The sequence below is a fragment of the Polypterus senegalus genome, chromosome 13 (assembly GCF_016835505.1).
Source record: "Polypterus senegalus isolate Bchr_013 chromosome 13, ASM1683550v1, whole genome shotgun sequence".
In the NCBI taxonomy this organism is placed as follows: domain Eukaryota; kingdom Metazoa; phylum Chordata; class Cladistia; order Polypteriformes; family Polypteridae; genus Polypterus; species Polypterus senegalus.
Genome location: NC_053166.1, coordinates 68487273 through 68514340, shown reverse-complemented (window position 1 = coordinate 68514340; position 27068 = coordinate 68487273). Strand labels below are relative to the sequence as shown.

Here is a 27068-nt window from a genome sequence, read left to right as displayed (position 1 = left end):
CTGAGAACTTTGTCAAAATTCAGTATGTGTGGACTAGAATAGATTAATAAGTCTTATTTCTGTCTAATTCATTAGATGATCATTATAGAGCTTTTTTATTATTTAACAGCTGGTGATTAAAAACAAAACTGAGTAAAGACTCTGTTTAAAAATAAGAGCCATGCAATAAGGGGGTTGAATCTTAGGCAGAAAGGAAACTAAATTGAACCAACAATTGTTTCATTAATAGCAATATAAAGAATGAAAATTGTTAGCTGTTGTGGCATTCAAAGGACTGGATTTGATATTTTTCACTTAAGCCTTTAGAGAACAGATTCTTTATAAGGCATGTTTCAATAAAGGCCCAGCTCTCCAATTCTGGAATCAGTAAAGTGTCATCTCTTATTTATGTGTTGAATTACCTGCCTACCTTTCTTTTTTTCTCAGATCCATTGGCCAGCTTCTGTGCAGCGCCGTGGTGAATGTAGGATGGCAGGAAAAGGAGAACAGGTGAGCAAAGTGACGGATCTTTCTGAATCTTTATTTTATATAGTGTTTATCATTCCAAAGAATCTTACATGTACAATACAACCTAATTATACCGCAATATAGGCATGCAGGACATGTGAAGGTCCTATGAAGCACTTTCTAGTGATACCATTTTTCTTCCTGCCTGCTGGAGGACACTGTCTCTAGTAATCATTAAGCATTCTCTATACAGCAGATTGTTCTGCAATCACATTTCTGCTTGGTCTGGTGAGAAACAGAATGAAATCCATGTACGTATGACTCTCTGGAGTTGTTTGCTGGACACATTCCACTTTTCACTTTGGTGGTCTTGCCCTCGGTAAAACATTGTATGCAAAAATGTATTGAGTATTTATTATTTTTCTATAAATTTTAATTGTGGTTACAACTAGAAAGCAAAATGTATGCAAGGTCTATGCCATGCAAGAGAGCTTCCTAGATATCCAAATGCAATTAAAGTCAATCTCTTTGTTTTATAAACTTATCAATACAACTTCTTTGTATAGTAATATGTGCTAACATATTGTATCTCTGTCTTCCAATTACAAACATGTGCAGTAGTATGATAGTGTTCATTATGTACACTGTTCACATCTTCATCTTTTTTGATAATTAACACCCTTGGTAAGGAACGTAATCAGGTCATTTCTATATTGACCAACTAAGTTTGAAACTAGATGAATACAAGTATAAATTTATAATATACAACGGCAAATTAAAAAGCAAAGGCAATTTGAAAATTACACAATAACTGCAATAGCTAGAACTGAGGAACTACAACATGTTCACAGTGCCTTATGGGTGGTTTGAATATGCACAGCACTCTGCCATTAATTTAGTCGAAGCCAAGGTCAAATGAACCTGGCATGAACACTTCGCTGTGGGATTGTACCATTGTTGAATATTGTGCCATAGTGAGATTTCTTTGGGCAGATTGAGTTAAGCCTGATGAAGGCTTGTGCAGATCAGTAAGCTATTTGGGTACCCATCTTGTGCAAAGTTTTTATGTTAACCCAAGTCAGCAGGCACTATGGCATGTGCAGATCTATAACTTATATAAAAATGAGCAGCAACTTAATCTACTGGTCTTCTCTGATGAAGGCATTTTCCATGTCCATATGAGTGAGGTTGATGGTCGACCAGATTGAGCTTTGTTGGTTACACTTATTCTTCCTGCTTTAAATCTTTCTACCAATGAATAAAAATTTTGTTGAGTCATGCTGTTTTCACATCTGTACTGAGCCAACATTCTACAATGAATTTCAACAGATTTCATTCCCTCTGCCCAAAAAGATCTCAATACGGCATGCTGTTCACCAGTGGTGCAGTCCTGAAGTGGAGCATCCAAGTTCATTTAACCTTGGCTTCAACTAGTCTAATAGCAGAGTGCTACACTGTGTGTGTTTGAAATACCCATAAGCTTCTATCCATTGTGGTTACTTTGTAACTTTCGAATTGTCTCTACTTTTTGAATTACCCTCCTAGCATACTGTATGTCCATGCAAATACATTGTAATTATTAGTTCAATTTTATGTTTTTGCACAGGCAAGTGGATTGTGGTACTAAACTTGATTTGTTCCTTTCTTTGTGGCAGGGAGAATGTGCCAATTATGTGCGGCTGGTAGAGCCATGGAATCGCACTCATCTGTATGCCTGTGGGACTGGAGCTTACAGTCCTGTGTGCACTTTCATCAACCGTGGTTGGAAATCTGAGGTTAGGCATGGTTCTCTCACTTGAGCACAAAAATTACAAATATATCAACCTTACCATCTTTTTATATCTCTCTCTCATTATCATTGTAGGAGTACCTATTTCGTCTTGTACCAGGAAAGGCTGAATCTGGGAAAGGAAAGTGTCCTTATGACCCCAGACAGGAGAATGTTGCATTACTTGTAGGTAAGCTGCCATATAACCTTTTTTTTTATACATCTACGTATGCCATATATGTGTTTGTATATGTATGTGTGCAAAAATGTGTAAAATATATTTTATATTGAGTCTTAACTGTTTTTTCTTGTTTTGACGGATAACATTTTATTGGAAATAATCAGAAAAAGTGAATAAAATGTTACTCTCTGTAAACTACATTCACAAAGGTAAAAAGTGAAATTAACTTTTTTGAAAGCACACAAACTTGGAAAAATGGAAAACTGACTTGAAGCCATCAGTAAGCTTGTAGTTGGTTTGCTCCAATCCTTGAAATTAGGCACCAAAGTCACATACCGGAATGATGCCACTCTTTTTCCATGTATGCAGATGGCAGTCTTTATGCAGGGGTCCACGTTGATTTCATGGGTACAGATGCTGCTGTCTTTCGAACCTTGGGGAAGAGACCAGCTGTACGCACCGAGCAGTATGATTCCCGTTGGCTCAATGGTAAAGTGTCTTTTCTTTTTGTAGTAGTTACTTCTAAGTGAAAAAGTTCTGTAGGTTATTGGTACCTAGAAAAACTTGTCATTTTATCTAATCTATTGTGATATCCCAAAAATATTTAATCAGTGGGTGGTATGAGGCTGAACATTAAACTATTCTTTATTAAAACAAAATGCCTTCTTGGAAATGCACTACAATATTTCATCAGTGTCATTATTGTAAATGTATAGCTTCTACTATAGGCATATTAACTTAACAATTTTAATAACTTGGCGCTTAGACAGCTCATCTTTTCATGGTGAAAGACTAGTGTAACTTGGTCCATTCTGTACTATTAAGTTTCCCTTAAGTTGTCATAAGTAATACCAGTGTATGCTACTAATTCACTATTAATGCCAGCTAGCTATAACATTTGCCAAAAGTTATGATCCACAAAATAAATGAATCCAAAGACATGAGATCAAATTAATCAACTTGTGTAAACTGTAAATGGCGAGTTTCTAGCTTTGATTTCCTTCATATTAGGTTCAGTTTCCGTGTAACTACAAACAAGGTAAAAGGAATGCATTAAATGGCAGAATGAAAGTTTGCTTTGTTTCCTGCTTTAACTATCTGCCCCATCCTATCTGAGCACATTTTTATTTGCCTTGTTTCTATCACTTCAGATCCTGTGTTCATCCAGATGCATGTGATCCCAGACAGTGCTGAAAAGAATGATGATAAGTTGTATTTTTTCTTCCGGGAGAAGTCATTGGAAGGAGGAAGCAGTCCCAATGTGCTGTCTCGTGTTGGCCGGATATGCCTGGTATTAAATACTTTTGTTTTATTAAGAAGAAATAAAAAGAAAAATCCTGCTCATAGTACTTGAGGAGCAGTGAGCTACTCCTAACACATATTATCACCTGGCACCACAGTAGTATGAATTGCTATCAGGATACACCAGAGATATCCATTTTTTTTTAATTTTGAAAACCATGCATGGGAACCATTTGGCAATCATCTACCACTGCATGGTGATAAAAATCTGTAAACTTAACGCTGTGTGTTTAGAATAAAAACCGAACATTTAGAATAAAAGTACAGTTATTTAAGCCTGGTGTTTCAGGTGTATGTGCAGCCTCTTGTCTTAAGTATTGAATCTTTAAAACAATCCTGATTCTGGGTTGGTTCTGGTCAAGACCCTGGCTGCATCCCTGGAAAGTGGTAATAAGTCTAATTACGTAAGGCTTAAAACTCTAGCACACTTCTCTGGACGACATGTAGAAGAAGATAATAGCATGAGCAAAATTTAGCTTAAAACTCATTACATATTGTTCATTAAAGCTTACTAGCAGTCATTCAAATATATGGTTGTCAAGCCAGTGGTTTCCAAAGACAAAGACAACCCTTGAGACATTTTGAGGTGCAAAAAGCTTCTAAAACACTTGACTCACACTCATACTGCCATACTTGCAGTAACTACTATGCATACTTGGAAAGCAACTTAATAAATGACATTTGGCCTCCCCTCTCAACCAGCCTCCTTTGGGACACAAGTCTGTCACTGCACTCACACACATTTCACTGCTCATTGTAAATATTTCTTTAATTGTGTCTAATCCTCAAGCAGAGTAACAGTAAACAATGTAAACAAAGTTATTTTTTCCAAGGTTTGTGATTATTACATTCCATTTCAAAATATGTTGAAAAAGAAATAATAGGAATGAATATACAAATATTTGCATATACTGTATAACTGTGCGGAGAATATTTATAAACAGTGTGGGAGAGTTTCTAAGGGCTTACAATATATAAAAATAACCATACAAACATATGGTTTCTACTTCGCGGATTTTCACCTATCGCGGGGGGTTCTGGAATGCAACCCCTGCGATCGAGGAGGGATTACTGTAATGTGAGCACCTAACATTTTGGTACAAGTTTAATGAGTTTAGTACTAAAGTGTCATCTTTTTTTACTTAGGTTACTGCCACCCTCCATATTATCTTGGTGATTGTAATAAACATGGGTGTCATTGAAACTGACATTTCTCTTCTACTTACTTCTTACAATGTTGTGTTATTACTTGGCACATCTGCTTTTCCTGCCCACAGGAAAGGACACACACTTAATCTGGTGCGATCCTTTGATTCTGCTCCTTTTAATTTTATTCCACTTGAATTTTATGCTTTTAATCAGAGAACTTTTACTTTTAACATTGTAGAAGACGGGCCCCCGGCACAGACAGACAGACATCGTATGTCCAAAACACACACGTCTATTCAATACGGTCCTGCACACAACACAGTGCTTCAACAGTACTCAGTCCTTCTCTTCCTTTCCGACCCTCCTCTACTCCTTTCTTCCCAAGCTTTGTCCTATTCCTCCCGACTCTGGCTCCTGAGTCGAGTGAGACGGCCTCCTTTGTAGTGCACCCGAAAGTGCTCCAGGTGCCCCTTGATTAACATCCAGCAGCACTCCCGGGTGTGGCAGAAGTGCTGCACCAGAACCCCGCTCCTCTTCTGCATGACCAGACTCTGGAGCTGTCCAGGTGCCCCCTGGTCGTAGCCACGGACCCGCACCGGGTTGAGCTTCTAAGCTCCAATTCCGTGGCCCCGATGTAAACCAAGGGGGCTGCCCTCTCGTGTCCCAGGGGAGGTTTTCCTGGCAGTATGCCCATTCCCCCGGTCTTCTCCTAAAAAGGGCATCCCGTCCGGGCAAGATCCCTGGCTGTCCATCACACTATTTTGGTTCAGTTAACTAAGATAAAACATTAATTTTATTTTCTTTCAAAATCCCAAAAATCTCACGAATCTCTGTCTCCTAAAAGATGTACATATTGTTTCATCATGATAAGTGGTGAACAGGGTAACCCAATTTTGTATATTTTACAGGTTCAAAACTATTGTCTTTAAGCTTCTTCCAATATTTTTATTCTTTTTGAAAAATTTTCCATTTCGAATCCATTACTATTTACCAACACCTGGGCGCCACACCTTTACAAGCATCCTCATTATAGGTGAATACTATCTCGTATATCACAACATACCCAGTTTCTCAGATTTTTCTCCAGTTAATCATCTTTTAGTATCTGAACTGGTCGATAAATCTAACCTATCCATTTGTCACCTTGAACCTATTCCCACAGTTTAAGTCAATGCTGACTCACTGCCTCTTGCTTTTCCCTTCACTGTTGTCACTAACATTTCCCATTCCTCTGGTATTATTCCAGACTGTGCTAATTTACAGCTGTTAACCTTGTTACCAAACCTACATATAGTAATCACAAAGCTTTCTGCAGCTTCCACCCTATGTCCAATGCTCCCCTGTCTTGCCTGGAATTTAGAACAATTTGATCTTTACCAGCTTTATGATCATTTCATCACCAATTTATATTTTGTACCTTTTCTTTCTTTCTAAACCTAGTACTGAAACAACTCTGTTAACAGTCACAAATGAGCTTTGTGCTGCTGATTCTGGATTACTAAACATTCTTATATTTCCGGATCTTGTTTCAGCATTCTACACCATTTTTCACAAAATACTATTGGAATGTCATTCTTCTTTAGGAATTACTGTTGTTACTTATTCATGGTTTCGGTCAAACCTTACCTCAGGGTTCAGTACTAGACCCCTTTCTCTGCATCACTTACCCCCTTCATCTATCTTTAATTATGCATCACCATAGCCTTCTTTTTCATTATTATACTGATAATATTCACCTTTATATTTCTTCCAATACCACAAAAGCCTGACCTTTCTTTCTCTGTTTATTTTTCTCCATGAAATTAAAAGTTGAATGGCACCTCTGCACCTATAGTTTAATTCCAGGCATGAAAATTCTGGTGGGGCCATACAGACGATTAGAAAGGCACTGTCAGAAAGGGCAGAGCCATACTGAGAAGCCATGCATAGGCTGCATGTATAAGAAAGAGTGTGAGTGTAAGTGAGACAGAAAGAGATAGGACTGTAGAAAATGTGACTATAAAATGTCAGCCAAATAATATTAAGAAATCACAGAAAATAAAGATCTATCAACATATTGTTATAATGTACAATCACCAAATGATTGTATTAAAAGATGTATCAACACCAACATTAAATTCTTAACACTCAAAGCAGAAATGCAAATGGATATTCATAAATTGGGTGGCACAGTGGTAGCGCTGCTACCTCGCAGTAGGGAGATCTCGGTTCGCTTCCCAGGTCCTCCCTGCGTGGAGTTTGCATATTCTCCCCGTGTCTGCGTGGGTTTCCTTCGGGTGCTCTGGTTTCCTCCCACAGTCCAAAGACATGCAGGTTAGGTGCATTGGCGATCCTAAATTGTCCCTAGTTTGTGCTTGGTGTGTGGGTGTGTGCCTTACGGTGGGCTGGTGCCTGCCCGGGATTTGTTCCTGCCATGCACCCTGGGCTGGCTAGGATTGGCTCCAGCAGATCCCTGTGACTCTGTGTTAGGATATTTATCATAAATGCATTATTTTTATTCAATGGGTGCTAAATTGCATGACAATAATGGCCCTATAAACTTGATTTTACATAAGTGTAATTGAGGTGACCCATGCTAATCATAAGGACTACTCTAAAATGTACAAATTAAAACACAGTTTAAATTGCATCACAAATTATTAACTAGTGGGTCGCTTAGAAGGGAAACCCTCAAGGCCAAGCTGAAAAATTCAGGTTGCACATGTATAAACATGAGCAAAAGTATGTATTGTGATAGTGGCGCTTGGTTGGCGCTGTCCCGACGTAGACTGACAATGGAGGCACGTGTAAACACAAACAAAAAGAACTTTTAATTTCTTTCTTCAGCCGTGAGACATGCCTTCCCCGTGTCCCACCAGCCCTAATACAGTCCCAAAATACACACAAAGAAAAATCACCCCAAATCACACTCTTTGTCTTCCACTCCTCCCAGGGCAGCTTCGTCCACCTCCTCCCAACTCTGGCACCCTGAGTAGTGGCTGCAGGCTCCTTTTATAGCCCACCCGGAAGTGCTGTAGGTGCTCGTTGACCTACTTCTGGCAGCACTTCTGGGTTTGGCTGCGCTCCCGCCCAGACGGGCTCGTTAAGCCGTGCAGCTCTATGCAGCTCCCCCTGGCAGAGGCCATGGAGCCCAACCAAGATAAGCTCCGCTGTTCCACGAAAGTGGCCCCAACGCAACCCAGGGGAGCTGCCAACAAAGGTTCCGAGGGATGTAGCGTGGCTCCCATGGCTGCTCCCCCAGATCTAGTGACAAAGGGGCGTCCTGGCCGAGCATGGATCCAGTATACATAGAATACTGTAAGGTCAAAAGGTCTGACCAAGTAACCCAGTAACAGGCTAGAAGAACCAGCCACAATGAAAATTTGAAGTACTCCAAAATATTTTTTCTAGATAAGAAACTGTATTGAGCATATACAGGTAGTCCCCTGGCTACGGACATCCGACCTACGACTTACAAACGGGGCCTCAGCTGTGACGCATGAGCCTTAGTAACTGCCGCTCTGTCATCTTCGGCCTGGGAACGCTGCAAGCGGTGGCTGGAGGGGGGCGATTTCACTGCTTGTGCAGTGTAGTGTCCCTCAGGCGGCTCCCGGCAGCAAGCGGTGACCTGTGCTCCATAGTCACTGGGGCCACAGCTATCGCTCGTGTGCAAAACGGAGGCTTGATGGGGCAGTTCGCTGCCCGCCCACTACGCCACTGCAGCTACTGCTCTTGATTGGACGCAGGCTGGATGGAGTGGAGGGGGGCGTTTCACTGCCCGCCCACCACACTTGGCTGCCCTGTTCATTCTCGGTGGGTGGCTGGTAATGCTGCAAACGGTGACCTGGTTGAGGATGAACGGAGGCCATTGAGGGTGAACGGGGCAAGCGGGGGGTAGCATTGTAGGGTGGCTGCCTGTTGAATGGGGGCAGTGGTGAGCAATTCACTACCCACCTTTGGCCGCACCTTGTTCGTTCTCACTGGGTGGATGCTGCAGGCAGCATACTGTAGTGGAGGTGATTTTGTGGTGGGCGGGTAGTGAACTGCCCCTCGCCACCCCCATTCATTCTCATTAGCAAGCCTGCTTGTACTGTTACACACATAGCAGGAAGTTGTCTCTTGTTAGTACACGAGACGTGTTGACAACAGGTGCCTTCCTGCTGTGATAGCGTGTACAGTGCTGTGCAGAAGAGCTCATCTTAACCTTTTGTCTTCACCCTTCAACAATGTCTCTGAAACACAAATCTGATGCAAGTGCTGGTGATACAGTAAATAAGAGGAAAACCATCACCATTGAAAATAAAGTAGAAATAATAAAAAGGTCAGAGAGAGGTAAAACTCCATCATTCATTGGCAGAGCACTTGATTACAGTCGGTCAACAATCTATATATATAATTCACTAAGGCAAGACACCCATGGAAAGGCAAGACAACCATGAAAAGCACGCCGGAAGGGGCGTGAATTCACTAAGCCGCCGACAAGTGAGACACCTATGGCGCCCGCAGGAAGGAGCCACGCCCACCAACTCCAAAACCAATGGATACGACGACAACTCGCAGGGCCACGTTCACCAACTCGGACGCGAGGACATAGAAAAAATGGCGTCATTTATATTCGTCTGTCGTAGAGGCCACATGCAGTGCAGGTCAGGTTAATGTCATGCACCTTCGAGCTATGTTGACTGTTCATAGAGAGAGGCATGTTTCTCGTGGAGGTGAATCGCCATATGCAGCGTGTGAAACGGTTTGCGAGTGCTATCCCATGGGATCCTTAAAACAATCCTTTACAACTGAGGTTAAAGCACAATGAAGTAAGCAGTCTTTAAAAAACGAGTTTTCGGTTACGACGCATGACTGCATGCACCATAGCAAACTGTTTTACACGCTACATATAGCAATTCAGCAATTCGCACCCGCGACAAACATGCGTCTTCTTAGATGCTCCTGCAGGAACACGGAAGACGTTTCCCTGCCCACCAACAGTCCTTTTTCACCGGCCGCCGTCTACCCTCGCTCTCTAGGCATTCAAACTGCCTGCCCATTCGCCCAGACGCAAAAACTTACTGACCACCAAGTTAGTCACTTTCGTCTGTGGTAAGAGTCCACATGCACGTCTGAGCCACGCGGCGTTTGTTATGCTGCGGGTTCACTATTGTGTTGTATTTTGCTCTCTCCAGAGTTCCATCTTTTCATTCACTTACTGTTGTATTCTCACACCAACCCGTTTTAGACATCCGTGTCTTTCCAGAAGTGTTTAGCATTCAATAAATAATTATGCATGACATTGAGCGCGTGTCTGCCCGGCGTGGGTAAGCCATTGAACCCCATTCGGGCTGCAAACCATGGAATTCCCACTAAGTGTGACTCATACGCTCCCACTGGTTGCGTCCCAACCCTTTGTACACACCCCCTTCCCACCTCGCTACTACCGTGGTCGGGTGTCTTGGTGGATTATATATAGAAAAGCAGCCAAAACCGCACAGAGCAATGAAAAGTCTACGTCAGTCACAGGTACATCTGGACTGTGTAAAGTCGACAACGACTCAAGTGACGAGTTGGAGGTGGGCACATGAGCGGGCAGTGCATACTGAATGAGAAATCAGCAGACTAGCATGATGGACGGAGCTGAATGGACGTCCTTCTCCTCTCCTCCCGTTCCAGACTCCGCTCCGTGCTCCCCCATCCCTCCGTCTGGCAGGAGAAGGCGCAAGGACAGTCCGCCAGTTTTCAGTGACGAACGATTGTGTGTTGGTTCGTTCCGTGCATTGTTACAATGTTGCTTTTCTTGCTGATTTATTACATTACCGATTTTTCAAATGTTAATTTTCTCCCTGTGCTTAAAAATCATTAAAAAACCGGCCTGATTATGTGGCGTATGGTACGCCACGGGTTGGCTAGTAGCATTTATTAAAATAATGGACCTGTTCTGACAAATTCAACTTAGGTACAAACCTACAGTCCCTATCTCGTACATAACCCGGGGACTGACTGTAATGGAAAATTAGAAAAAAGTTGATTATGGCGACTAACTTCAGTTTGTGAAAAAACATTGCAACAATTTCTTAAACTTTTGAGGCAAGTTTACTACTGATGTAATTTATGCACAACAGCGCTATCTTCTGGAAGAGTTGGGGGCAGTACCCCACTTGCCCTTAATCCAGAGACTCCAGTTCACAAGTTAATAAGCTTGTTGTATTGGACATTCCTCATTATATGAATCCCATATTAATTTTGTAGCTTATTTTGCTTTATATTATCTCGATAACATGTCAAGGCTCCATCCTTTACCATCCCATTCTGCACCTCAGAGATTAATTCATATACAGGTAGTCCTCAGGTTACGGACGTCCGACCTACTACATATGAACGGGGCCACAGCTGTGATGCATACGCCTCAGTAACTGCCGCTCCATCATCTTTGGCCTGGGGACGCTGCAAGCGATGGCTGGATGGAGGCTGAAGGTGGGTGATTTCACTGTCCACGCAGTGTTGTGTCCCTCAGGTGGCTCCCGGCAGCAAGCGTTTTCACTGCCCGCCCACCACACACGACTGCCCCATTCATTCTCGGTGGGCGGCTGGTATTGCTGCAAGCGGTGACCTGGTTGTGGTTGAATGGATGGATAAGTTAGCCATAATGCCCCCCTTTCCTTGTGTGTCTTGTTGCCTTTCTTCATTGGATATTCTAGCCCTTATGTCCCTTTTTCTTTGTGTGTCTTGTTGCCTTTATTTATCAGCCCTCATGTGGATGCCTGACAACATTACACCTGGGCATGGACACTGGTGTGTCCTGATGTTTTGTAGTTTTATATATAAATATATTTTAATAGCAATCTATAGATTACTATTATAATATATTTAGAAAATGGTTACTTTATTAAAATATATAGACTGTATATTGATGTAAGTGGTACATATACATAGTATTACTAGTAAATGGACATTTGAAAAAATACAATATCTGGTAGTTTTTAGTGTTGGCTTTTTGTAAAAAATAATACTATTTTTACGATATATAAATCTTGTCTTAACTCTAACTGTCTGTCTTATATTAAGTGCCTCCTTTATGCTTCTGTTGTTCATTGTTCAACATTTTGAAAAGCTATATCTTTTTCTGTTGCCTAGAATGATGATGGAGGGCAGCGCTCTCTAGTGAACAAGTGGACCACTTTCCTTAAAGCAAGACTAGTGTGCTCTGTCATTGGAGAGGATGGAGTAGAGACGTATTTTGATGATCTCAGTTAGTACACCTTTACTAAAACTATATATTGGCCTACCTTTTGATTATGTCTACATCTTATTTCATTAAGAACAAAACGAGAAGTATTTTGGAATTTTATTATTATGGAATAATACGGTAGCTGGAGTTAGAAAGTTTAAAGTGAATGTCTGGGCTCACAGTAAGTACTATAACCAACCTTCACTTTATCTATATACTATTCATGGATGTACAGCTACTTGTGGAAGTCAGATTCACCATGACAGGGCTGGCATCACACGTCAAGTTGGTTCTTAGTTTTATAAAAACTTTAAATTAAAAGTTGATTTGATGAAATAGTTAACTAAATGGATATTTTACCACCATAAAATCTTGTTTTCTTTTGAATTTCTCCCTGCACCATGGATTAACATGTTTAGAGCATTTCTGAGGCAAGCAGTCTTAAGGATTATTTAGTCTTATTTGAGTCACAAGATATCTTAGTAACACATTCTTCTAACCATAATGAGTCCATAATCTTATTATACTGAATAAAGGTTGTTGATTCAACCCTTCCTTCAACTCACCATGTGACTCTAAGCAAGTTAAATGCCACTGGTTCAAAAAAAGTGGTAATTCATCATGTTATTGCAAACATACTTGTGTAAATGTGCCTGTCAAATGTACAATAATAAAATAATATTCTCAAATATACTTTTAGTTTAGTTTAGTCTTGTAGGGTAGCATAAAACAGCCCTGAAAGGGTGTCTGTCCATTGCGGGATATAGTCATGTACACATTCATAGTTATACTGTATATAGCTAATCTAACTTGCATGACATAAAGATTGTGAGGGGAAACACTAGAGTACTCATGGAGAATCCCCCACAGACACTGGAAGAACATTCAGACTCCACACAGACAATGACCAGGCACTGGATTTGAGTCCAGAGAGCTGGTTTTGTGAGGCAGCAGTGGTAATCACTGCTCCACCAAGTCACCCTATCATCATTATCATCATATTAATTTTAAATAATAGCAGAGGCTTTGTGTACTGATAATATCACCTGCATTTGAGTTGTTGTGACAAAATAAAATTTCCAACAATGAATTCAACATGTTTTTATTTAGATAAACTGAACTAATAAAGAGGATGGTTATTATTACATGCGCCAAGAGCACTTTTTGGTTCACTGGGGAAGGCAGGTTTAGCTTTTATGTCTGTAACTGATACTTCATATTACTAAAATTAATGAGCTCATCATTATTGTTTATACCAACTGCAATATCTGTAACTGGAATTCAATTAAGATATTTTCATGAAATTGAACAATAAATAGACAATAACACAATAGTATAATCTACTAGGCTCACCCGCCTTTTAAGGCGACCGACTTTTAAGTTGACCACTTCTTAAGGCAATTCAATATGTAGATCAATTTGATATTTTATACAAACTCATTAATTTGGTTATATTGCATTTGAGCGGTATTACTTTAATACTCGTAGTTTCTGTTATTTTTGTGATGAAATTTCAACTTTTTTTCTATATTGAGGTCGCCCTTTTGAACCCCCCTGATATTTACTACGCGGTGAGGCATTTGTACTCCATCAACATTAATTATTTCCAGAGACATAATTTTGTCTATTTTTCCAGCGCATCACGCACAAAAGCAAGGGAACGATGGGAGCACCAGAACTCTGCTCACATCATGTCGCTTGCACCGCAAGCTGCAAGTAGTAAGCCTGTGATAAGCGGAATACCGCTACGCTTTCCACTCACGGGACGGAAGGACAATCCCGACCGCTTTTATATAGTAAGAAAGAAGAAGAAGATATCGCACAGTCTGGAGTAGAAAATCATCTTTTACCTGGAAAAACGAAACTACAAATCCCATCGTGCATTGCAAAATGGACGGGGCGTGTGTGAAACTCCGCGCCTGCGTAGCACTCACGGAGACGGAAGGACAATCCCGACCGCTTTTATGTAGAAGTCTCTCAAATGAGTCAGCAGGATTACTTAGAGACTGATTATAGTTGTTGTAGATTGTTAAGGGTATCTTTATTATCTACCTTTTATGAAGAAATATTTGAGACTGAACCATTATTTCTAACTCCTTAATCCTATCTTGAGCCACAGATAGTCTGAGACTATCCTGTCCTAATTAGACACAAGGGGAGGAAACACCCCTGGATTAGCATCATTTCATTTCAGGACACAGTCATGCGCCATCCTGAGCTGTCTATTAACCTAAGATACACATTTTTGAAATATGGTAGTAAAGCCATTATTAGAATCATTTAGTGTAATTTTTTCTTGAACTTAGTTTTCGCAGATTTCATTCTCCATTATTTAGTAATGAGTACGGGGCTGACACTGAGGTAGCTGCATCATTTCAGCATGCTATGTTGTGAAACTGGTTGTAACTAAAACTTGCAGCCACATGCAGTCTCCAGCACTGAGTGAAAGAACTACTGATCTAAACGTTTTATTCCATGACTCCTAGATAACCTCTGTTATCTTTTCTAAATCCAGTCTTTACTTGAGTTAAAATTGACTCCACTCTGCTGTTATATATTTTGTTTTTTAGTCTTCTCTTTTCTAAAGCAATAGGACGTAATTTGTACTTACTGAAATCTAGAGTATTAAAACCTTGGTTAAGCAGCAAATTTAAAATTAAATGTTAACTGGCTTCCTTACAAATTATGTAAATTAATGATAGGCCTAGGGTCACTTTTGCTTATTTTGTCATGTACTGTAGCTCTTGAAACTAAAACCACATACTTTGTTTATGGCAGGAGACATGTTTATCCAGCCAACCCAAGATGAACGCAATCCGGTACTATATGCAGTATTCTCAACAACCGGGTGAGTAGCCTCTCTACCTTTAAAGTCTTGTATGTATATGTTTTAAAATAATGAGTATGTTTTGCATATGTTTTTCTTTTTCCTTTCTAACAGTGTAGGCTTATTTTTGCATTTTATTAAGTCTGCTGAAAGGCACCAAGTTTACTTTAATAACATGCACAGTAAAATCGCTAATGTTAAATTAACACTTGAAGGTGTATGTATGAAAAAAATGTTTAACCGTTTAAATCAACACAATAAGATTCAATCAAAAACTTGAGAATTTGCTGTGTCTATTGCTTTTAACATTTCTTCTAACTGGTTTTAGAATAATATTATTTATTAGCAAAATAATCTAAGTACTTCTTCTTACGCACAGGGAACTGGTGAGAAGAGGAGAGACTTTATCATATATTTCACAAAACCTTTTGTTTTCGTCCTTGTCAGACCTGGTGGTTTCAACCAGGCAGTGACTTTCTTAAGCAAATATCAAAACTCAGGAGAACAAAGGTGAAAAATTAGAAAATAGATGATAATATCAGTGGAGACAATATGTTCATTATTAAGTCTATAAAAGAACAGTGTAGAACAAGAGATTAGAAATGTTTTATAGGTTGGCCTGTCCATTTTCATTATGTATACATATTCTGAAGTCATTAAAGCATTCTTCCTGTCCAAACTACAGGAAACATCATCACTTGTTTAACACGATAAAATGTGATGAAGGCACAATACACACATGTGGGTTTGCACTGGGCAGAACCAGTCATTTTATAACTATGAAGACCATAACATTCTCTGGTATTTTTTCAGATACCATTAGTTATTGTTAAATTCATAAGGAATCAGATGGAAACCACAGATCATTATTGTTGCTCTCTTACAGGTCTGTCTTTAAGGGATCAGCTGTATGTGTCTATTCCATGTCTGACATTCGGACAGTCTTCAATGGACCATTTTCGCATAAGCAGGGCCACAATTACCAGTGGACACCATATGCTGGGAAAATTCCATATCCACGTCCTGGAACTGTAAGTAGAATATGAAATATAGCACATTTTAATTTTACGTATGATCTTTAAGTACAGTGGGAGATAAGTGATGTGTATTGTGAAATTAGACAATGAGTGAGAAAATAACAATGGAACATGAAAGAGTTCCCATTGTGTTCAATTCATTAGTACAGTTCTTCTAATTTATCTTACTGGTCTGTTTATGCGTTACATGTCCATACTTGCTGGAGAATAACATGAAACTGTTATCCACAGTAAATATGGATAAGGTAACAGAAATATTCAACACTCGGTAAATACATATCAGATCAGATAAATATGAGGTGTTCATGTAAGGATATTAAATGTGAATATAAAATGGAAAATATCAAGCTGTTCTCATTATAAATTCTATATAAAAATACAATTAGTGGCAGTCTCCATACATTGTAAAAATCAAGATGTGCAATATGTGCCAGTGAGGGTACATTTGAGTTGCAAAATTGAACAAGACCTTACCAAAAAGACGCAGCTGCATGAAGAAAAAGCAACAAGTTCATCTTTGGTTGCTTTATCACTTCAGTCCAGTGCAGAGATAACTCTGAAGGCTTTATATCAAAGTATTCAAATTTCAAAAATATTCAGGTAAGATAATTAGTACATAGTAGTATTGGAAGGTTTGGAAATATTTACTAGTGAATATTTTGAAGCTACCGTGATTAAAGTGTCATTGAATTTTTGGCTGGAATGGTGAAATTTTAATTTACTAAATGCTTAAAATGTGAAGTTTCATCCTCAGACTATCTTTCTCTTTTGACTAGTGTCCAGGAGGCACATTCACTCCAGGTATACGCACCACAAAGGACTTTTCTGATGAAGTAGTGAATTTCATTCGTACACACCCGCTCATGTACTTATCAGTGTATCCTTTGAATCGTCGGCCTTTGGTGGTCAGGACAGGAGTTGACTATCGTTTTACCACTATTGCCGTGGACCAGGTCGATGCTGTGGATGGCCGTTATGAAGTTCTGTTCCTTGGTACAGGTGTGTTTTTTTTTCAATATTTTACATTCTCTAGGAAGCTGAAAATGTAACTTTTGAATCAATCACAGTGTTATGTATTTATTCATCTTATTAACAGTTTGTAAAACCAAACATGAATCACAAAAGGTTGAGAAGGCCAAAAAAGCGCCACCAGTTATTTGAAACAACATTTTTCTTATCCAAAGTTCAATATTTCACATATGCCTCATCATTCTTAAGAAATTATTGTCTGTGTTTAAAGTACAGACAAATGTGCAATTTTAGTAAGAATTTCAAATCTAAATAATTTTACAAATCTAAAATAGAGGAATAATGTATCATAATTCCATAAATAGGTATTGTGCATTATAGGATAGTCATCAAATAATAATAGTTATAATAATTAAGAAGTTAAGGTGAAATCTAACAAATATCCAATTTTTAATGTTAATAATAATAATACATTTTATTTATATTGCACTTTATATTTTAGCAATCTCAAAGTGCTACAGAGTAAAAATAAAAATCATAAAACAAGAAAATCTATTTATACTGTACCTTAACAAAATATCTTTCTAAAAAGATGAGTTTTTAGATTCCGTTTAAAAACATCAGTCGACTGTGGGGCTCTCAGGTAGTCAGGGAGGGCGTTCCACAGTCTCGGCGCCACATGTTCTGAACCTGCTCAAACCAACTTAAGGGTTAAACAAACAGGCTTGATGAAGTGAATGGTCTCTTCTGGTGTGTCATCTTTCTTATGTTATTATGTAAGGGTTACAGAAGCCATGTTCACTTAAACTGAGTTAATTTACAGTAAAAAGCAGCCATTATTCTAACCGTGGAATAAGAGAGGAAACTGGAGAACCTGGAGCAGCCCACCATGGGAATCTAAACCTGGGTGGTCAGATGTGGCAAAAAAGCATTCCTTACTTTTACATAGCTGCTTATCACTTCTAATAACTTATTTGAGAATCAGAAAAAATAATTCTGTATAAGTAATTTTAAGGCAAAAGAAAAGAAAGTGAATTTACCTTAAAGCATGTTTACCTTGAAGGGAAATCATATTGTTATTTTAAGCAGTAATGCTTTCTAATGTATTTTGAATATTTGAAAGTTATATACAGTATACTATTTTTTTAAATATAATGTTATTAATTAGTGTATTGAATGTAATATTCTGTTGACAACTTTATGGATCATTTTGATTAGTATGGTTTTGTTTTTTTCCATACACATTTCTATATCCTGTGTTTCATGGTATTAGCTTGTATACATTCCCTTTTCCAGATCGTGGGACAGTGCAAAAGGTAATTGTGCTCCCTAAAGATCCCAGCACCACAGAAGAGCTCATTCTGGAGGAGGTTGAGGTGTTTAAGGTAAGAGATACATCACTATGTACAAATTCCCTTTGTGATGTTTCTCCAGTCAGATGAGTCCTTAAAAAATAGGTTAGCTTGATCCTGGCTTTGTCCTTACTGTCACAAGGAGATAGTATACTGTATATTAGAAGTTACGAGACAAATGAAAAAAGTCTGATGCAAGTAACCCTTTCGTACTATGCCCACACCTAAGTCAAATGATGTTTCTTTTTCTTTGTGCTGAACTGAAATTAATTTTATGAATGGGAAGTTCATTTGTATCTTATCTACATTTGTTTTTTTCTGAGCAGCATGGTGAAGAAGTTGGTATTGTTACCCATTTAGGGGGCTAGGTGGAATCCATCCATCCATCCATTTTCTAACCCACTGAATCCGAATAGGGTCACAGGGGTCTGCTGGAGCCAATCCCAGCCAACACAGGGCACAAGGCAGGAACCAATCCTGGGCAGGGTGCCAACCCACCGCAGGACACACACAAACACACCCACACACCAAGCACACACTAGGGCCAATGAGAATCGCCAATCCACCTAACCTGCATGTTGGATTGTGGGAGGAAACTGGGCGCCGGAGGAAACCCACGCAGACACAGGGAGAACATGCAAACTCCATTTCTCCTAGCAGGCAGCAGCGCTACCACTGCGCCACCGTGGTGGAATCTTCTTGTTTAAATGTTTTATTTTGAGCCTTCTGAGTCGACTCTGGCATCTTCATATAGTCTACAACCCATAAAAAGTCTAAAACCATAATCTTAATTAGTGTCTCTTGACTGCCTTGTTGTGAGTGAGTGTTCCTGTGACAAAGTGTCTCTCCATGTGTGGATTCCTACTTCATGCAACAGGTCGTTTTGTGTTTATTTGAGAAATTACCGTTCATTTACATTAATATCAAAACATTACACTTGAAATCATTTTATATACTGGTAGTGCACAGATTTCAGTTTCCAGATTAACATTGTCAGGATCTGACTGTCAAAATGTACACTTTATAGCTATTTGACTTTCATCATCTACTGTAAGTACAGCTATGGGCTATATTAAGTGAAATAATTAGGGTTGCTAGTTATTGATGATAACCTCAGCAATGAGACCTCTAATCTGTAAGCTAGTTATTTTCTACATGCATAAGATTCACACTGATAAAACACTCAGATGAACATCTTGCAAAACTGTTTAAAATGTGATTTAAACAATATGCTCAATGAGAATAATAAAAACACATAAATAAGTAAACAAATTAATGGCTCTTCTTCTACAAAATAACACGTTTATTTAGCTGGAATACATTCATCCATCCATCCATTATCCAACCCTCTATATCCTAACTACAGGGTCACGGGGGTATGCTGGAGCCAAACCCAGCCAACATAGGGTGCAAGGCAGGAAACAAACCCCAGGCAGAGCGCTAGCCCACCGAGGGGCTGGTATTCAACTGTGTCCAATTTTTTTTTACATAAAATAAACCTGCCTGCGCCTTATTGGCATGCTGAAATTGGTATGTGAGTTTGTGAGGAAATCTGGATTTATTCCAAACTATTCAAAAGTGTTTCCCCCTTTCACATTTTATGGTTTAGCAATGTCTGCATTATGACATGTTTTTGCAAAATAGCACTGGTTTTAGTTTTGAACAAATGTGGATTTGTGCCATTTATTTTTTAAATCTTGTTTAATGTTGTTTGTTTTCAGACTTCGGCACCTGTCAAAACTATGAAGATATCATCAAAAAGGGTATGTCTTTCTTCATTTTTGGTATGAGGTTACCAAGGTTACTTAACAAAAACAAAAGAAGTATTTCATAAAATAATCTATTTGAGTAATCTTTTATCCCTAGGTCATTTAAAGCCACTTTACTGAACTCAGCTTTAGATTTCTTAAAGTTAAACTTAGATTTTGAAATCAGCCAACATACCAAACCAGAGCCATCATCTGTAAATAAATCACAGTGCAATTAAAAAAAAACAGACTTTTACAAATGATGTATGTGCCATCTGAAGTAACCATGACGGTTTCTCTCTGCACACTGTATAATGCATCAGCACACATGTGAGAGGTGAGCATGCTCCTGCATATGAATGCACATAAACTGAAAACTACAAAGGGCATAAATTAGACTAAAGAAAAAACCTGAAAAGATTATGCAATATTTGGAGTACTGTATTCATGTTTAGAGGTTTCAGTGAAGAAATGACAGAGATCTCATAAACACTAAGCACATACATATGCACATTTATTTTCAGATTTATGCTGTGTTTTTCCTGTAAGGACACTTGTCATGTGTGTTACAAAATGATCATTCATTCTTATTGTCGTTCTCAAAATGCCCTCATTCTCATTATGCAACCTAGAATGTGACTACAGTTACATGGTCCTCTAATAACCTGAAAATATAAGTCAGACATACACCATACTATATATAAGACCAGAACATGGATTTCATACATATGAGAAGTGAAGCAAAATAACACCTTTTATTGGCTAAGTGAACAGATTATAATATGCAAGCTTTTGAGGCAGCTCAGGTCCATTCTTCAGGCAAATTGTAGTACAGCAAATGGAGTTCCCTGTGTTTATATATAAACTAGGAAAGAAACGGCATTTGAAAACCTTCAAGTGGGTCATTTTCAATATCAAAAATTAACAGACCTCTCCAGCCTATGATTCATTCTTGATAAGATCTCTTGATAAGATAACTGTCCAACAAAGTCCTTTGAAGTTTCTGATGAGTTTTCCTTACAATGTGGATCTGTAATCAAATCGACTAGGTCAGACAGAGAGATGTAAATAATCCTCATATCTGATTATAAAACTCTTGTCTCTATTTAAACCATGCAATTGTAATGTGTTACATTTTAAGTTTAACTTCCTGTTCCTTTCTGTCCAGCTGTGTCTTGACATGTCATTTTCTTTTGCTTTACTCATTACACCTATAATGGCTAATATAGTACATCACCCTACTACTCTAGAAATATACTGTATTTTATGCAAAAGATGATTGCTAATGTAATTGTTTTGTCATTGATATGAGTGTTGTTGTCATATCTATCTATATCTATACTAATAAAAGGCAAAGCCCTCACTGACTGACTGACTCACTGACTTATCACTAATTCTCCAACTTCTCATGTAGGTAGAAAGCTGAAATTTGGCAGGCTTATTCCTTACAGCATGCTTACAAAAGTTAAGCAGGTTTCATTTCGAAATTGTACGCGTAATGGTCATAACGGTCGATAACGCTCGACAACGCCCTCCATGTTGAACTTTCTTATTTATGGCCCCATCTTCACGAAATTTGGTAGGCGGCTTCCCTGCGCTAACCAAAACCGCTGTACTTACTTATTTCAATGTTATGATGCCACTGTTGGCCGCCATATTGAACTTTCCAAACGTCACCAATTTTCGAACTTCCGTGTAGATAGAAGGCTGACCCCATCTTCACGAAATTTGGTAGGTTGCTTCCTGCACTAACCAAAACCGATGTACGACTTATTTTGGTGGTATGACGCCACTGTCAGTCGCCATATTGAATTTTCCAAACATCAATAATTCTCCAACTCCCTGTTTACGTAGAAGGCTGAAATTTGGCAGGCCCATTCCTTACAGCTTACTTACAAAAGTTAAGAAGGTTTCGTTTCGAAATTCTACGCGTAACGGTCATAACGGTCAACAACATCCACCATATTGAACTTTCTTATTCATGGCCCCATCTTCACGAAATTTGGTAGGCGGCTTCCCGCGCTAACTGAAACCAATGTACATACTTATTTCGTGGTATGGACGCCATATTGAACTTTCCAATGTCACTAATTCTCCAACTTCCCATGTAGGTAGAAGGCTGAAATTTGGTACTTATTTCAGTGGTATGATGCCACTGTTGGCCGCCATATTGAACTTTTAATGGAAACTGATGTCCGTACTTATTTCGTTGGTATGACACCACTGTCGGCCGCCATATTGAACTTTCCAATGTCACTAATCCTCCAACTTCCCGTGTAGGTAGAAGGCTGAAATTTGGCAGGCTCATTCCTTACAGCTTACTTACAACAGTTAAGCAGGTTTCATTTCGATGTAATGGTCATAACGGTCAACAACGTCCGCCATGCTGAACTTTCTTATTTACGGCCCCATCTTCACGAAATTTGGTAGGTGGCTTCCTGAGCTAACCGAAACCAATGTATGTACTTATTTCGGTGGTATGACGCCACTGTCAGCCGCCATATTGAACTTTCCAACATCATTAATTCTCTAACTTCCTGTGTAGGTAGAAGGCTGAAATTTGGCAGGCTCATTCCTTACAGTTTACTTACAAAAGTTTAGCAGGTTTCATTTCGAAATTCTATGCGTAACGGTCATAACGGTCAACAACATCCACCATGTTGAACTTTCTTATTTATGGCCCCATCTTCTCGAAATTTGGTGGCGGCTTCCTGAGCTAACGAAACCAATGTATGCACTTATTTCGTGGTATGATGCCCCTGTCGGCTGCCATATTGAACTTTTCAACAGTCTTTGTTACTTATGGGCCAATCTTCAAGATATTTGGTACACAGATTCCCAACGCTAACTGAATCCTAGTTACGCATACATATATATCGTCCATAGCCTGCAGCTCGGTCGCTGTGTGAGGCGGCGTTGGATCCCCATCCCAACGCCTCCCACATTGTTGGCTGCCTGCCTATATAAGGCCGTCCGTCGCTCCAGTCTCTACATTCCCTTCCTTGCTTCGCCACGGGATTCACGTCTCCCTACTGATAACTACATTCCTTTATGTTTAATCCACGGCTTCTCCGCTGTTTTATTGTTTGTTTATTACAATTATAGTTATTGTGTAGGTATTTTACACTTACTTTACATTGCTCAGGTACCCATTTCCTTTATCATTCCAACCCCCATTACCATGTCTATCGAGATGATCATATTGCACGGCCATATCAGGCTCACTCTTGATTTTAATGCAGTACTTCACGCATGCGAAGCGCGGTATTTTGCTAGTATATATACTAGCAAAATACCCGCTTTGCAGCGTGAAATACTGTCTGAATATGTTTATTAATAAAAAGTAAACATTTTAGACTGAACGAAAATATGTCAAAAATTAATTGTTAAGGATCTCTCTGTATACCACGTTGTCAGTTCGGCCCTCTGGTTGTAATATGACTAAGCTGTGTGCTGAGCTCACTCTTGAGCATGCAACATACAGTTGGCCATGTGAAAAGCAATCCCGCCTCAAATTAATGCCAACATTTTTAGTGTTTGTCCCTGAGACTTATTAATTGTCATTGAAGCAGAGCCTTACTGGAAACTGAACGCGCTTTGAATTGAAATGGGAGATTAGATGGTATAACGGGGATGCGAGGAATAAAAAACTGTGTCACCTGAGGCACTGCCAGTAAATATAGTTGCTTCAATTAGGTTGTTTTGTAGAGATGTGACCTGAAATCTTGTGCCGTTACAAAGTTTCGGTGATTGTAAGTTTCTGCTTCCTTGGCGAAGGTCGAAACGAAAGAAGAAACCGCAGTGAACACAGAAGAGATCCCGTGGATTAAATAAAACCTACACATTAACTGTAACGATCGTAACAAATGAACAATAAAATAGAAGAGAACCCGTGAATTAAATAAAACGGTTGCTTCGTTGGTGAAGCAAGGAAAAGGACTTTCTTAAATGTCGCTCGCTTTTAAAACAGTGCAGAAGCTGTGAGAAAGCTGCTTCCTTGGCGGCTCAGTAAACCAAAGAAGACACCGAGTGAACACAGAAGAGAACCCGTGGATTAAATAAAACCTACACAATAACTATAAAAATTGTAATAAATGAACAATGAAACAGCATAGAACCCGTGGATTAAATAAAAAGGCTGCTTCATTGGCTAAGCAAGGAAAAGGTCTTTCTTATATATCGTTCGTTTATAAAACAGTGCAGAAGCTCTGAGAAAGCTGCTTCCTTCGCAAAGTAAGGAAACGACTGAAGAGACGGCGGGGACGCGGTAAGTGTTCGGCAAGGCAGCTGAAGCGCTGCATTATGGGATCTGTAGTTTATTGTGTTACCAGTGCTTCATATCCCCGGGCCATTAATAACAATAATACAGTATATAAAATGATCTTGCGGGCGGATATAATTACACGCCGGGCGGATGTTGCCTGGGCCTTGAGTTTGACACATATGGAGTAAATAGAACTTGAAAAGATATATTTTTTGAACATCGAGCCGCATGCTATTGTGGTTTTGCTTGCATGCCTCAATAAGTCATCCTCCCTCGCTCTTACTTTTTACCGTTCATCTAATGAATACACTGAGTATGGCTTTACCAAAACAATCATTGATGGCGAATAAAGTATCCATTATTCGAGTATGTAGATCGGGGTATATATATATATATACCCAGTATCAGCGGAGACGTAGTGTCTTAAAGAAGCTATGAAAAGAAAAGGGAACATTTTAAAAATAACGTAACATGACTGTCAATATACAGTAATTGTTTTGTGGGTTTTACTGAGTGTTGCTGTCATCAAGGATTTGATTATCATTATTTCTTTCAATCAGGTTCAGTATTTGTAGGATGTGTTGTGTTCAAGTTACATTCCGTGTTTGTCAATCGTTGTAAAGATGACAGGTTTCATTCATCGATTCGTTTCTTACTGCATCAATAAACAGCTCGTCTTCTTCTTTATCTGAGACCGACACACTGCATGCACGGGTTTTTTTTACACTGTCTTCCTTTAGCGGGACATTGACTTTTCCACCGTGTGCTTTGTTTCCACAGTAGCTGCATTTATGAATATGCTTGTATGTATCAGACGCTTCATATTTTTGCTGCCTTTTCAATTGTGTAATTCATTTTTGTTCAGCTCTTTGGAACTGTTGCTTTTGTCTGTGCACTGCGTCAGTTCACGTGAGCCGCCGTGTACATGCATCAAAGTTTCCCAGCTGTGCTGGTGCCAATGTCGTACTATGTCCATATGACGGACGGCCTTATATGGGCAGGCACTAACTTACAAACCCCAGCGGCAGCCTGTCTATGAACTTAATTTAAAGTTTAGGTTTACACCATGCTTTGTTTTCAAGTAGCAGCACTCATTAATATGGTTGTATATGTCAGTCGCTCGCTTCTTATTGTTTCGCTGCCTTCTCAATTATATAATGCATGTTTTCTTCAGCGCTTTTTGAGCTCTTCCTGGTTTTCTACGTACTGCGCTGACAGTCAGTTCACGTGATTACGTGGGAGGCGTGATGATGTCACACGAAACTCCGCCCCCACGCCATCCAGCTCAACTCCATTACAGTATATGGAGAAAAATAGTTTCCAGTTATGACCATTACGCGTAGAATTTCGAGATGAAACCTGCCCAACTTTTGTAAGTAAGCTGTAAGGAATGAGCCTGCCAAATTTCAGCCTTCTACCTACACAGGAAGTTGGAGAATTAGTGATGAATCAGTGAGTCAGTGAGTCAGTGAGGGCTTTGCCTTTTATTAGTATACTAGCAAAATACCAGCCATGAGCGAGAAGTAGTGTGTTAAAGAAGCAATGAAAAGAAAAGGAAACATTTTGAAAATAACGTAACATGATTGTCAATGTAATTGTTTTGTCACTGTTGTGAGTGATGAGTGTTGTTGTCATATATATATATATATATATATACACACACACACACATAAACATATATATATATACATATCTATACATATACACATATATATACACACACACATATATACTACATATATATATCTCATATATATATACATACATATACATACACACATACATACATACACACATATATACACACAAATACATACATATCTACATATATACACACACAGCTATTTCAGATCAGTGCAATACGCTGTTTGTTAAAACGGATGACACCCGCTCTTACGTGCAAGTCTGCGTGGATATTATGAACTATCGATTTGTTCAAGTTCTATTTAAATTTTAAATAGAAGGAATTTTTATTTAGTCGACAGAAATATCTTTGGTAGGAATGGTAAAAACAGACAGGAATATTATTCCTGAATAAATCAACTCAAACCTTAAACAACTTATAATATTTTGCTCTCCATAAAAATATATCCTGTCTAAATTATACAAGTTAGAAATAAAGTAAACATTAAAAGAACAAACATTCAAATTTCTTTACTCTTATGTAATTTTATATAAAAATAAACTTAGATTTTAAATATCCCAAAAGATTTTGCTCTCCATAAAAATATATCCTGTCAAAATTATACAAATTCAAATATGAACATGCTGCATAACAAAACCTGGAAATATAAATAAAATGTGTTCCTTTCAGCAATAACAAATCAAATCATTCAGTTGTCTTTGCTCATATGTCATTTTAGAGCTGGACGCCTGGCATCTTTTTGGCAACAGGTTCGTTTCTGTTTGGTGTGAGGTTCTGTGTTGTGGAGATTCTCAGGATGGATTGCAGGTGCTCATCAGTGAGGCGACTCCTGTGTGCTGTTTTGTTAGTCTTTATCACTGAGAAGAGCTTCTCACACAGATATGTGCTACCAAACATGCACAAGGTTCGAGCCGCATGTAGACGGACTTTTTTTGTTCTTCAAAGTCACCAAAGCGCCGTGCAAACTCAGTGCGCTCAGTTTATCAGCAAAGTGCGTATTTGGGAACACCGTAGTGACGACTTGGTTTAACATTACTTGGCAACAGGGAAAGTGGGGCAAGTGGTTGTGTCTCCCATAAAAGCAGCTTCACTTGAAATCACTTTGTGATTGTGCACGGGTAGAAACGTCCGCTGAAGTGTCAGATTCTTTTTTAATTCTTCTGCTTTCTGTATCTTCTGCATTG

At 39.0% G+C, this 27068-nt stretch overlaps 1 protein-coding gene across 1 annotated transcript in view; it reads left to right on the top strand.

The window, feature by feature from the left end:
• The window catches only part of LOC120542084 (semaphorin-3F-like), a 188404-nt gene that overhangs the window by 144410 nt on the left and 16926 nt on the right, over positions 1 to 27068 (top strand). Inside the window, exons 4-14 of the mRNA XM_039774232.1 lie at positions 427 to 489; positions 2103 to 2222; positions 2312 to 2405; positions 2766 to 2885; positions 3548 to 3687; positions 11949 to 12063; positions 14821 to 14890; positions 15756 to 15900; positions 16683 to 16905; positions 18172 to 18260; positions 19949 to 19990. Coding sequence (XP_039630166.1) covers positions 427 to 489; positions 2103 to 2222; positions 2312 to 2405; positions 2766 to 2885; positions 3548 to 3687; positions 11949 to 12063; positions 14821 to 14890; positions 15756 to 15900; positions 16683 to 16905; positions 18172 to 18260; positions 19949 to 19990 — 1221 coding nt within the window. The remainder of the gene's footprint in view (positions 1 to 426; positions 490 to 2102; positions 2223 to 2311; positions 2406 to 2765; positions 2886 to 3547; positions 3688 to 11948; positions 12064 to 14820; positions 14891 to 15755; positions 15901 to 16682; positions 16906 to 18171; positions 18261 to 19948; positions 19991 to 27068) is intronic.